At 36.3% G+C, this 13,519-nt stretch overlaps 1 protein-coding gene across 7 annotated transcripts in view; it reads left to right on the top strand.

Moving 5' to 3' along the window:
• The window catches only part of TTC6 (tetratricopeptide repeat domain 6), a 234,787-nt gene that overhangs the window by 156,070 nt on the left and 65,198 nt on the right, over positions 1–13,519 (top strand). For 5 of the 7 annotated variants that reach the window (XM_037056413.1, XM_037056417.1, XM_037056414.1 and 2 more), the window contains 4 exons: positions 1,013–1,117; positions 6,497–6,589; positions 8,601–8,675; positions 10,221–10,594. In XM_037056413.1, coding sequence (XP_036912308.1) covers positions 1,013–1,117; positions 6,497–6,589; positions 8,601–8,675; positions 10,221–10,594 — 647 coding nt within the window. Of the gene's footprint in view, positions 1–1,012; positions 1,118–3,802; positions 4,063–6,496; positions 6,590–8,600; positions 8,676–10,220; positions 10,595–13,519 lie in introns of those variants that run through there. The other 2 variants (XM_037056419.1, XM_037056416.1) reach the window with 2 other exon arrangements.

Genomic DNA, 13,519 nt, shown 5'->3' with positions numbered 1-13,519 from the left:
AAATTTTTATACATTAAAGTTTACTCTTTGTGTTGTAAAGTTCAGTAGGTTTTGGCAAATGCATGTCATATAACCACAATTTCAGCAGCATGAAAAATAGTTTGACTTCCATAAAAATTTTCCTGTGCCTGATTAATTTTTATTTGGAAAAAGTTTTAAAAAACATAAATAAATTATACAAACTAAAGTAAGACATGCTTGGAGGTATGTTATCAAGAATTTATAAATGTGAACTGTTTTATGCTTGTTTTAGATTTTTTAAAATAAGAAATATTTGTAAAATAATTTAATTAAGTCCTCATACTTCCTAGTTCCATTTCTCTTCTTCCTTACCCAAGGGCAGTCACTGTTACAATTACGGTCTTCCTAGTCTATGATTTTGTACTTTTCTAGGTTTATTTGTGACTCTAAATGATAAATACTGTAGTTCTGTGTGCCCTGTGTACCTTTATATAGAGACATTATTTTATATGCATCTTTCTAAAAATACTACACTTCTAAGACTCATCTACAGTAGTTTATAATTTTTGTGCTTGAATGGCTTTATTACTGTTTAGTTCTACGAATATACCACTTTTTAGTCATCAGCTTTTCTGTTAATGGGCATTGAGATTGGGCTTTGTTTTTTGTTATTTCAGATGCAGTGTAAACACCCCTGTACATATGGCTTTATGCACATGTGTAAGAATTTCCTTAGACTATATAGGTAGGAGTAAAATTGTTGGGTCACTCAGGGCATGCACAGGTCCTATTTTAATACAAATGGTCGGTTTGCCTCCACTGTGGTGCAGTTCTACTAATTTCCCCTGCTTCTTGGCACCACATGAAATTGCCAGCTTTACATTTTGCGAATATGATGGGTGTGAAAAGTTTCCCAAGACTTTCAGAGGCTATGGAATCCATCGCCTTGCTTTCTGGGCAACTAGATAATGATTTTGAGATGAGCTTGGGTTTTTACCCTAGGGAATGATCATTTGTTAGTTTCTAATAGCCTTATATGTTATTTTCAAAGGTGTCAGCTTATCCAGGATTTACAAAGTTGTTTTGGAATCCAAATTCATCCAAATTCTGTGTTCCAGTATCTGTCATGAAGGAAACACTATATCCAAAATATGAGGTAATATCCTAAATGAGTTTTTTCTATTGTTGTTGTTTAATAATTAAATTGTATAATTGATTATTATATTAATTTTTACTGGACAGTTGTTACGTAATTTGCTATACAACTATTGCCATAATTAAGAATGATTAAATGGTACTATAAAAATTTTATGATACATATTATATATGTGTACATGCGCACATATACTTACATACTTATAAATCCTTAAGCATGTATATGTATATGTATACACATGTATTATATTTATATATATTTCTAAAATATTTTGTACTTATCCATGTTAGTTTAGCCAGTCAAATTATCTTTTTGAAAGGATATTTTGTTTGACTGTGGTTCCAGGCCATAAAAGTACTTGGGTTGTTTAGATCTTTATGGTATTCTCATTTGCTTTCAAAAGTACATTTTTAGTTTACCTAATGTTAAAAAATTTTCAGGGGAAAAGGGGAAGGGTTTACAGGAACAAGTATAAAGGACACATGGACAAACACTAGGGGGAGGTAGAGATGGGAAGGACGTGGGGAGGGCTGCAAGGGTGGGCTGGGATGGGAGTAAAAGACAGAAAACTGTACTTGAACAACAGTTAAAATAAAATTTTTACTACTATCCAATATAATTATTAATTTTTCTTGTAAAGAGTATTTGCTTGCTCTAATTTTGTTACACCAATTATTTTAAAAATGAGAATCAAGAGAAAAAAACCAAAATTATCTTTTTTTTTCCTTGGGACAATTACTGCTCAGTTTTTGGTCCATTTTCTTTCATTCTTAAACATTCTTCCTCTTCCTTCTTCTTTTTTTCTCTTTTATTCCCTCTTTCTTTCCTTATTTTTTCCTCTTAAATTGTGTGATGAACATCATTGTGCATAAGTTTTTAAGAGCATTTTGGGTTATTTTAATTGCATAAAATTTTAGGCAGCTTACTAAAACAAAACAGAAAAGGATCAAACAAGATAGTTAAGGAAATCACAGGGAAAGCATCACAGAATAATAATGTAATAGAATCAAAGGTAAGATTAAATTAATGAAATTCTGTTTATATCTGTTGCTGAAACAAGGTCATTAGTTTATCTCTTAGCTTCTCTCCAGCCAAGGCAGGGATGGGGTCACAGTCATATCTGACCTGTTGTTACTACATGTTAAGAATGTTACTATTAAAACATCCTGACATATCTTGGATTCCTTGGTCATGGTGTATTATTCTTAAATAGTGTGTTGAAATATGTTAGGCAATCATTTCTTTTTTAAAATATACTTGTGAGTGAAACCTATGTGTAGTGTATTTTTTCCCTTCGTTAAATTCTTCTGTCAGGGTATGTCTTGCTCCGTAACATACATTGAGTAGCAGCTCATCTTTTTTTTTTTTTTAAATTGATATGGCATAGAAATCACCTTAAAAATGTGGAAGAATTCACTGCCTGGAAAGGTGATCGACAAACAAAACTCATTTTCTAATTCAAGGGTTATTCATGTTTTACATTTCTTCTTAAGTTAATTAGATATATATCCTTACAGACAACTATTTATTTAATCAGATCTGTGCTGTATGCAGCATTTGTATATATTCTGTCTTCGGTTTTAATCTCCATTCCCAATGCTGCATAATTTGTTACCTATTTGTAATGGATTTTTTGTTTGAGATTTTTTCTTCACTAGAATAGAATTTTTTTTAGAAACTAGCGTATTTTTTGTCTTTACTCATATGTTTTTGCTTGCAAATTCTTTCTATTTGTCCAACTACTTATTATACTCTCATCAGTATAAAACCATCTCTTTAACTTTTTTTTAGCAAGGGTTGTGATGTATGAGCACCTAGCTGTTAGCTATCATGGTCATAGGGCCAGAAAAACAAATGTGGCCAAATGGTGGCATTTTTGACCAAAAAACTTTTGGTTTAAGTATTAACTCAATTTTTGCTCCTCTGAATTTTTGTTATTTCTCTTTGAAAAATTTTTTTGGTTATTGGTTTCCTGCTTTCCATAGAAGGTTAACATTTGTATTTGGGTATTTTTCTAATTTCTTGAATTGAAAATTCAATTTCTTTATACTTCTTCTCTTTAATTAGTATACATAATTCATGAGTTGTCTCAGTGTAAGACTTTGACTTCATTTCATAAGTTTTTACTTGTAGTGTATTCATTTATTTTCTAAATAATTTTGATGATAGTTTTCAGTATCTCACATACAACTTATGTGGGAAAGTGCTTTTTTAAAAACTGATGGAAATTATTTTGTTTAAATTTTATTCTCAATCCTTATTAACATGAAGCACTGTAGTCTTTAGAATACCAGTTTCATGACATTTATTATACTTACTTTGTGGTATACCAGATGTCCCAATAGTATCTGTTAGTTCAATGACAGTGTAGGTGCCGACCATTTCTTTTGTTGTGGCAGCACAAAGCAGAGCACAGGCTTTGCAATCAAATGGTCTTGGATTTAAATTTCACTGTGTTCTGTTCTTTCATCTGGGTTGTTTCTTTCTTCTTCTTTTTTAATTTTCATTGTTCAAGTACAATTTTCTGCCTTTTACTCCTATCCCAGCCCACCTGCCAGTCCTTCCCTCCCTCCCTCCCATTTTCACCCCCCTAGTTTTTGTTCATGTGTCTTTTATACTTGTTCCTGTAAACCCTTTCCCTTTTCCCCTGAAATTCTCTCCCCTCTCTCCTTTCCCCTCTGGACTCTGTCAGCCTGTTCTCAATTTCAGTGTCTTTGGTTATATTTTGCTCTTTTGTTGGTTGGGCTGTGTTTCTTCGTCTCTTTATTTTGGCAGCCTCCCTGAACTCACAGCCAAGGTATTTGCCCTGACCAGGGATGGAACCGCAACCTTTCGGTGTGTGGTACAATGCTCCAACCAGATGAACCACCTGGCCAGGGCTAGCTCTTTCTTGTCCTCCTGATATTGGGCTCCTGACGATGTTTTTGATAGATCATGTAGTTCAGGTTCATACATTTTTTTCTTCATTTGTGTCTAATACACTGTTAAACGTGTTTACCGTGTTTTTAAATTTGGCTTTGTATTTTTTGTAGAATTTTAATTTTTTCCTCCAAATCTGCTATTTTGTGGTTATTTTGTTTCTTTGTGTACTCATTTACTTTAAATCTTACCACTGTATTTAAGCTACCACTGTAGTTTTAGGAAGCATTTGAGATCTAGAATGGTGGTTTCTTTCTCCAGGGAAACTTTTTTCTCAGAACGTGGGATATTTACCATTTAAGGAGAGCCTTAGTATGAGGCTGAGGCTTGATTTTTCTCTGACCTCCTTCATGACAGGGCACCAGCTGAAAGTCCACACAAATATTTTCTTGTATTAACTCTTAATCTGAGTGGGTACTCCTGTAATATCCTTGTAGCCTTCAACAATTGTATATTTTAAATATTTACACACATATATATGTTGGTATATATATATGTATTCACACACACACACACACACACAGTCAGGCTTCACACCTCAGGTGCATCAGGTAGATTCTGGTTCTCAATTTCTGTCACACTTGCCCCAAGAAGTTGCATATTTCCATGTCAGATTTGCAGCTGTGTTAGTAAACATCCTGAGAATAAAATTATCTTCAAATACTGGATTTGACTTATTTGGTTCTTGCCTTTTCTTAGATTTTGGCCTAGTGTTTCTTCATTATCTTGTTAGGTCTTTGATGCTTAACAGATAATGATTGTTTTTCGCATTACATGTAGCTTTCTTCGTTGTCCTCAGCAGAATTACTTAACGCCATAATTAGAAGCAGAAGTCATAATTGATGTTTTTTGGTAGCAAAACTGTTTTCATTTTTACCTGCATCCTAACTTTGATTGCATGCATAACCAATTTCTGCAATATCCTTGGAGTGAAGCAGGAAAATTTTTATATCGAATATCATTTAAGCAATACTGTAATTGCCCTATCAAGCAAATTAGTTTGGGCCGTATCTTGGCATATTCCAACATGTGAAGAAGCATGTTCTCTTTTAAAAAGCTGTCATCAATTGTTAGCAAAGTCTGCTATTTTAAGGTCTGTGAAATATAGTACAGTAAATCCTCACTTAACATCATGGATAATTTCTGTGACTTTAAGTAAAATGGAATATTACAAAACCAAATTACCATAGGCTAACTGATACAAACATAGTTAAGTTCCTATGTTATAAAATGTTATTTGAGGACCTGCTGTATTAAGATTTGTGTCCCTGTTATTGTTAAAAGCATTCTTTAAAATATGTAATTGATACCATTGTATCATATTTGAAAGTTTTGTGTAAGCATATGACAAAAGAGTTCCAAGATTTCTTGTGTGCCTCAGAGTTTGGTTTTGAAAATAATGATGAAATTGACAAAGCCTCTTTTTGCTATATGCCTGGTAATTTTTTTACATTGTGCTCTAGCTACTTTCTAAAAATACAACAGAAGAGGATGGACAAAAATAAATAATGCTGGTGATTCCTAAATTACCCATAGTCTTCTCCATATCTGTTTCATTCTCAGTGATAATTCATGATACTTTGTAAAGCTGATTTTCTATTGAATAAAAAAATTTTGAATTTGAAATTTTGAAGTTGAGACTTTCAGCAAACTAGGTGGTAGCATAATTTATTTCATCATGAATCCACCAGGCTCTCTAACTTAGATATGATTCAGGATAGAGAAGTAGCACATTTGATAACAACTACAATCAACCCTAGCTGGTTTGGCTCAGTGGATTGAGCTCGGGCTTTCAAACCAAAGCGTTGCTGGTTTGATTCCTAGCCAGGGCACATGTCTGGGTTGGGGGCCAGGTCCCCAGTAGGGGGCACAAGAGGCAACCACACGCTGATGTTTCTCTCCCTCTCTTTCTCCTTCCCCTCCCTTCTGTCTAAAAATAAATAAATAAAATCTTTAAACAATAATAATTATGGTCATTGCAGCACTTTACCCACACAACAAAAAACACACATCCAACAGTGCACTGATAGTGTTAGACTTATAAGGAGATTTTTATTTCATTTAACATTTAAAATGCTTATTTGTGCTTTACAGTGAATAGTGGCAGTGACAATCATCCAAATGGTATGTTTCATTCATAATCCTGATGTTGCCACGTGGCATAGATTCCATGCTGACCCATGAGATCATAGGACCGTTGACGGCTGCTAAGATTAAAGATGCCAGAGATAATGTGGATGTATCTACCTACTGACTAACTGCCAGGGCTCAAGCTGGATTGAGGGTTTTGGTCAAATACTAAGGTTGTAGCGGGACTTTGATGCATCTCTGGTGAATGTTTCCTGCAGTTCTGCCCTTTCCATACATTTCTGTGAATAATGTTGTCCTGTAAAGTAACAGTGGGCATAGGCTTTTCAAAGTATTTCGCTATTAATTCAAGACTCTTTTTTTTAACCACAGAGTATTCAAACAAGCAGAATTTTAATTGAGAAAATTTCACCTGAAAGCAAGGAAAACATCATTGCTTTAAATCAGCTCAGCGGAAGTCATAGGGTATGTATAATTTTTATTCTGAATTATAAGTTGGTTACTTTTTCTGTCTACAGCTCAGGTGTTGTATCTAGAAATTTTGGAAATTGTTTATTGGTGTTTCCTCAGTCCAGGAAATGCCTTAAAACATGCACTGGTATCGTCGCCGATGACACGGCTCCTCTTTTTAAAATGTGTTGTTTTTATGACACTCCAAAGATGTTATTTACTGATCAATAGCAGAAATCTGCTGTGAGTTTTTCTGCAATTTCTAAAATTTCTGGTTTTGTACTCATTTAACACTTCTTGGTCTTAAAAGATCGGAGGAATATGTGTATAAATCTTTTTATAATGGGGGAATTGCTCCTGGTCATGAAACAAGGTAAACCTGAGTTTTTTAAATGGCTATTAGACTCATGATCATCTTTATCATTACAGTGTATCCAAAAAAAACAAATTAAATAATAAACACAATCAGGAAGAAAAGAGATAGTGATAGAGAAAAGAAGAAAAGCAGAAAATGTATATGTTGATCTAATAAGTGTCCTGAATGTTATAGGGACAAACAAGAAACAGTTGTTCTTCTCACATGATTGCCTTAGAGCTCTGCTCCCCTTTGATGCCGCCTTGGGGTGCTGAGCGCTCCCCAGTACAGAGTCTTGGTTCCCTGGGACAACCAAGTCCCTAGTCTAGTCAGCTAACCAAGTTCATGCCTCTTCCCACACAGTCAAGTAATACTTTTTTTGGAGAGGATAATGTTTATATTTAATATAGATGACTTTCTTGCTATTTTTCCTTTAGTACTTCCTAAATATTTCTCCTATTGCATGTTTGATCTTCATAGTCCTCACCAGCCTGGAGTCATATCATTCTTGTTCATTGTTTTATTCATAGCAGCTAGAGCAGCAAGCATCACATGCAAAACAGCTAAACCAACGAATGACACTTTCTAGTCTGAAATGCCATTTGCACTTCCTAGACTACCTTAGTAGCATTACCTACACCAACCTGTCAGGTAGTTCTCATTTTTGGTAGCTGCTTCTTCCAGTCCTTCCTCCTTCCTGACCCTAGCTATATTCTTAAAACACAGGTGGGATTATGTCACATAGGTCTGAACAATCTGAATAACTTCACCTGCCGCATAAAGCCAGAGTGCTTAACTCTCGTAACCTGGCCTCAACTATATTTCCTATCCTACTTCCCATTATTCTTCTGCCTCCGTATAGCCTCTGACTGCACCAGAGTCTTTAGGAACCATAATCCCAGCACTCTGACCCTTCTAGGCCCTGGTTTAGGCTCTTCCATCGGCCTGGGGTGTTCTCAGTCCCCTCTCAGTCCATAGAAATGTCACTGCCTTTCATAGGCCAACCTGATGCTACCTCTTCAAGCCAGTCTGTTCAGGTTCTTTCCTGTTTAGAGTTAACCTCTCCCTCTCCTGGGTCCCTTCACACCCAATTTATGCCATGTTTATAGTCGTTGCCATAGTCACTTGGGATTATAGTTATTTCTTTATGTCTCTTTACACCGTTATACTGGTCGAGGATGTGGAACATACTGAAATACCTCTTGATTCTTTTAATGTAATAACTCTCATAGTAAGTGATGACTCTTGTGTAGGACTATGGAGTAGAAGGTCAAGGTTACACGTGAGTAGGGGTGACTGTTCGGGGGACAGTGGCTGCTCCAGGTTCCAAGATCACACCCCCAGGGCTAAGAGGCTGAATGGCTCAGCATATCTGTGCACATTCACACAATCTGTGCCCCATACATTACCCGGAAAGCTTCGCAGGATGGCACCTGCCACATAGTGGGACTAACTAGGTAACTTAAAAAAATAATTTCGAAATTCATGGAGGATTTAAAGTTCTGCTCTTCTCTGTGAGTTCCATGACTTCAGAATCAGTAAGAACCTGTACTTTAATCAGTCTCTCTGCACTTGGTAAATTTACCTTAAGTTATCAATCGTCAACTGTCTTATTTTAGTTTACCACATAGTATCTACAGTCAATGTATAATTATCATTTTATTATTTCAGTTTTTTTTCCCCAGAAAATCTTCATCAGTTAGTAATATCCAAAAATTTTGCGGCATACAATCTCCAAAATTAAAGGTATGATAATTTTTCAGTTTTTATTATTCAAAAGAAATCTTTATCTCACTATTAATATTCCAAATCTGTGCTTTTTCTGTTTACTTTCATGAAATAGGTAGTCAGTTGATTCTTCCAGAGTTGACTGTAAGTTTTGATATAAGTGTGTGTTTGGTAGCTAATGTATGATTATGGTTGGTGGTTCCAAGTTAAGATTTTCAACAGCGCTTTGAAATGTCTTATAGTTATAGTTTACCTGTTATATTACGAATCAAGTCACTCACAATATTGACCCACAGTTGCATTGTGTTCACAGTTTTAAAGCATTTCTTTAAGATTTTATTTATTTATCTTTAGAGGGGAAGGGAAGAAGAGAGGGAGAGAAATATCAATGTGTGGTTGCCTCTCGTGAGTCCCCTGCTGGGAACTGGCCTGCAACCCAGGCACCTGCCCTGACTGGGAATGGAACCACGATTCTGTGGTTCACAGTCCCATGTTCAATCCACTGAGCTACACCAAACAGGTTAAAGTGTTTTTTATGAACACTATTTCAGTTTGATTTTGGGCTTCATAATACCCCAATGAGAAGGAGAGTGAGACAGATACAATTCTTGTGTTACACATGAAAAGTGAAGGTCAGAGAGTGATGAACAGCAGAGCTAGTGCTTAGATCCCCACCTCCTTGTACCAAGAAAAATACTTCACTCTTTACCAAGAGTCCACCACCGTCATTGAGCGGCTGGGTCTCACCTTCAGTGGCAGTGACACCTAGCTCCCAGGTGTTTTATTTCCCCCCAAATATCTGACAGTCAACTTCCTTGATTCTCCATGCTAATTTCTTCTAATTTGCTTTCAACCTGCCTAACTTTAGCCTGTTTCTTTTTTTCATTTCTGACATTCTCCTTTCTTATTGACTCACTGATCTCTCTGTTTTGTATCCCTGTACACTGACACTATTTTTTACATTTATTTTATTGACATACAATTGACACATAACATTGTATTAATTTCAGGTGTACAACATAATGCTTTGATATTTGTATGCATTGTGAAATGGACAGTAAGTTGTTATCCATCACCCCATAGTTACACATTATTTTCTTGGGATGAGAATTTTTAAGATCTACTCTCTTAGTAACTTTTAAATGTACAAGACAGTATTTTATACTATAGTGCTGCACATTATATCCCCATTTAAACTTTATTGACTGGCTTTTTAAAAAAGATTTATTTATTTATCTTTAGAGGGGAAGGGAAGGAGAGAGGGAGAGAAACATCAATGTATGGTTGCCTCTTGTGCATCCCCACTGGGAACTCGCCCGCAACCCAGGCATGTGCCCTGACTGGGAATCGAACTGCAATCCTTTGGTTCACAGGCCACGCTCAATCCACTGAGCTACACCAGCCAGGGGTATTAACTGGCTTTTGAAAAAACATTAAGAATACATGATACAAAATGTTTTCAATAATGGCCAAACTACTTTACTTGTAATTGAATGAATTTTAAATGTATAGCAACTAAATTGATTTTATTTTTTTCTACCTCTTTGTTTTCTCATTAATAAGAGAGTAAACTCTTTAACTGAATTGAGGAAGGAGGCGACCACAGCTCTGTTAGAGATTAAGGATGACGTGCAAAGCACTATAAGAGAGGTGATGTTTCAGAAAGCAAAGGAGTTGGAGCGTCATCAGATGATAGAGCAAAATGCAACTGAGAAAGCCACTTCTGCGAAAGGAAACATAGATACCATCTTAGACATCATTCAGGACAATCGCCTAAGAGATCTGTCTTTTTCTCTCATTGAAGCATCCAGAAAAGCTGGTATCAGTTACATTGTTTATCCCAAGAAAAAGAAGCTGAAATGGAAGAAAGGACAGAAATTCAGTAAACTTCCATTTGTGTTGCAAGAGTTATCCAAGCCTCCAAATATTCTAAAAAGGTCTTGTTTAACCAACAATTGTTATAGTTTATAAAATGCATTGTGGTTTTGGTCTTAATTTTATAATTCACTCATTGAAGGTGTGGCTAATATAAGGACAAGAAGTAAAACTAAATCAATTTGGTGGCTATATAAAATCTTTTAATGGAAAGAAATAAACTCTACTAAGTTATTTTTTGCAATGATTTAGGACCCAACCTCTGTTCCAAGCAAATATCACCCATTCAAAAGTCAAAATAGTTGACTGCTTTTTTAAACTGTTGAAATGAGTAACAAAACCAGATAGACACCGGTTTTTGTATGTTATGAGCCCTAACTCAGAGATCAATACAAAGAGAGAATTTTTCTTCTTACTTGGAGGTAATAGTATCTAGCATGCTTAAAAATGTGGAGGGGCCTGAAATAAAAGCTACTGAAGATCCAGGCATGTTAGTAGTTTAGTGTTCAGGACAGAACTTCTTACGACTCAAGAGCTGTCAAAATAGTTTCCCAAAGCCCTGAGCTTTGTTCTCTTTCAATAGATTCAAATGACAGTCAGGAATTCGTTAAACTTACGTTTTTTAGAAAAGACTTTTCTGGTGATAAGAGAGTCATAAATGTTTTGTTCACTTTATTGTTATAAAGACTTGCTGGTTCTGAAAAAGTTAATTATACATTATTGTGGCGACTCATTGTCCCTTAGAAGACTGGGAGAATGGGGAGTAACTCTAAGGAAAGTGTAAGCGACAGAGTACGGTAGAGACCAGGCCGAGGGGAGAATGCCATTCTAGACTGAGTTCTCTGCACACGGCCTGTACTGAAGTCCCCCCTGCAACAAATATGCCTGGAAGCTTTTTTGTTAGGTCATCTTTAGAAAACTTTGGGTCGGTTTTTCTAAGTTGACAAATGTCTTAGATCAGAATCAGAAGATTCCAATACATTTGCTTGTTTCAAAGTGTTGTGAATCGTCACCATCCCAGGAAAAATACCCACAGCACCATTTTGGCCATGACTGAGGTGACTTCTGTCTCTATAGAGGACACAAGCAGATTCAACACTGCTTCGGGGGATGTTTCACTGCTTCCTGTCCCTTTATCATTTTGATTATAAAATTATCCATTTAAAGAGATTTATGTGCTTTTTAATAAGTGAAGCTGAAATTTGTATAGACTGCCAAGAGGTGTGAGAACCATAGGATGAGGTTGAGGCAATAAACAAACTGTGGGAGTACTGATTTTTTTTTTAAGTTTGTTTGTTTTAAACCATGCCAGTAAGCAGAAGGCAGCCTGGGCTCTCTCAATCAAGTCCCTACTCTGAAAAACCATTTTTGCTACTTATTTTTTTAAAATATATATTGTTTATTATGCTAATATAGTTGTTCCAATTTTCCCCCTTTGCTCTCCTCCACCCAGTACCTCATATTCTCTCCAGCAATACCCACCTTAATACATGTCCATGGGTCATGCCTGTAAATTCTTTGGCTTCTCCATTTTCTATACTGTTCTTAACACCCCCTGTCTATTTTGTATGTACCAATTTGTACTTTTTAATTCCTGTACATTTCCTTCCAGTCTCCCCTTTCCCACTCCTAACTGATAACCCTCCAAATGATCTCTGTGTCTATGATTTTGTTTCTGTTTTGCTTAGTTTGTTGTTTAGATTCAATTGTTGATAGTTGTGAATTTATTGCCATTTTAATGTTCATAGTTATGATCTTCTCATTTTTCTTGAATAGGTCCCTTTAACATTTCATATAATAATGGTGTGGGGGTGATGAACTCCTTTAGCTTGACCTTGTCTGGGAAGCATTTTATCTGCCCTTCAGTTCTAAATGATAACTTTGTTGGATAGAGTAAGCTAGGTTGTAAGTCCTAGCTTTTCATCACTTTGCATACTTCTTGCCAGTCCCTTCTAGCCTTCAGAGTTTCTTTTGAGAAATCAGCTGACAATCTTATGGGAATTCCTTTGTAGGTAACTCTCTCTTTTTCTCCTCATATCTTTAATGTTGGGTAATTTAATTATGATGTGTCTTGGTGTATTCCTCTTTGGGTCCACCTAGTTTGGGGCTCTCTGTGTTGCCTGGGGTTGTATGTTTTATTTCCTTCACCAAATTAAAGAATTTCTGTCATCATTTTTTCAAATGGGTTTTCAATTTCTTGTTCCTTTCTTCTCCTCCCGGCACCCCTATGATTCAAGTGTTGGTATGTTTGAAGTTGTACTAGAGGCTCCTTAGCCTCTCATCATCTTTTCTCTTCTTGCTGTTCTCATTGAATGCTTTTTTCTTTCTTAAGTTCCAAGTCATTTATTTTTATTCTCAGCTTCATCTACTCCACTGTTGATTCCCTGCAAATTGTTCTTTATTTCAATTGTCTCCTTCATTTCTGATTGGGTCATTTTTATACTGTTGGAGTACCCACTGAGTTCCTTGAGCATCTTTATAACCAGTGTTTTGAACTCTGCCGTCTGATAGGTTGCTTATCTCCATTTCCTTTAGTTCTTTTTCTGGAGTTTTGTTTTGCTTTTTCATTTGGGCTGAATTTCTATTTCTCCTCATTTTGGCACCCTCTCTCTGTTTGTTTCTGTGTATCAGGGAGAGCTACTGTGACTCCCTGCCTTAGTAGTGTGGCCTGTTGTAGAAAAGTGTACCAGTGAGTTGGATGAGGCAGAGCTTTAAGTAATCAGCAGGGCAGGGCAACCTGCTTCACTGCTCTGTGGCTGTGTGGTCAGGAGGGCTCAGAGAGGTGACTGCCACTTCCTGGCATTGTCTCGGAGGATGTTTTCCCCTGGCACTCGCCCTGTTGCTGGACACTTCAGTTTTCCCCATATGTCACTGGCACCTTTCCTGCTGTTGCCCTGGTGCTGATGCCCAGAGGGAGTGAGTCTGTGTAAGTCCTAAGTGTGTTGTGGGCCCTTTAAGAGGAGACTCCTGAGAATCCTGCAGTTTCT

This window comes from Sturnira hondurensis, unplaced genomic scaffold, assembly GCF_014824575.4.
Source record: "Sturnira hondurensis isolate 20B ecotype Veracruz unplaced genomic scaffold, ASM1482457v3 Scaffold0008948, whole genome shotgun sequence".
Taxonomy (NCBI): domain Eukaryota; kingdom Metazoa; phylum Chordata; class Mammalia; order Chiroptera; family Phyllostomidae; genus Sturnira; species Sturnira hondurensis.
The sequence above is the reverse complement of the archived record's forward strand: the minus strand, read 5'-3'. Positions and strand labels throughout refer to the sequence as shown.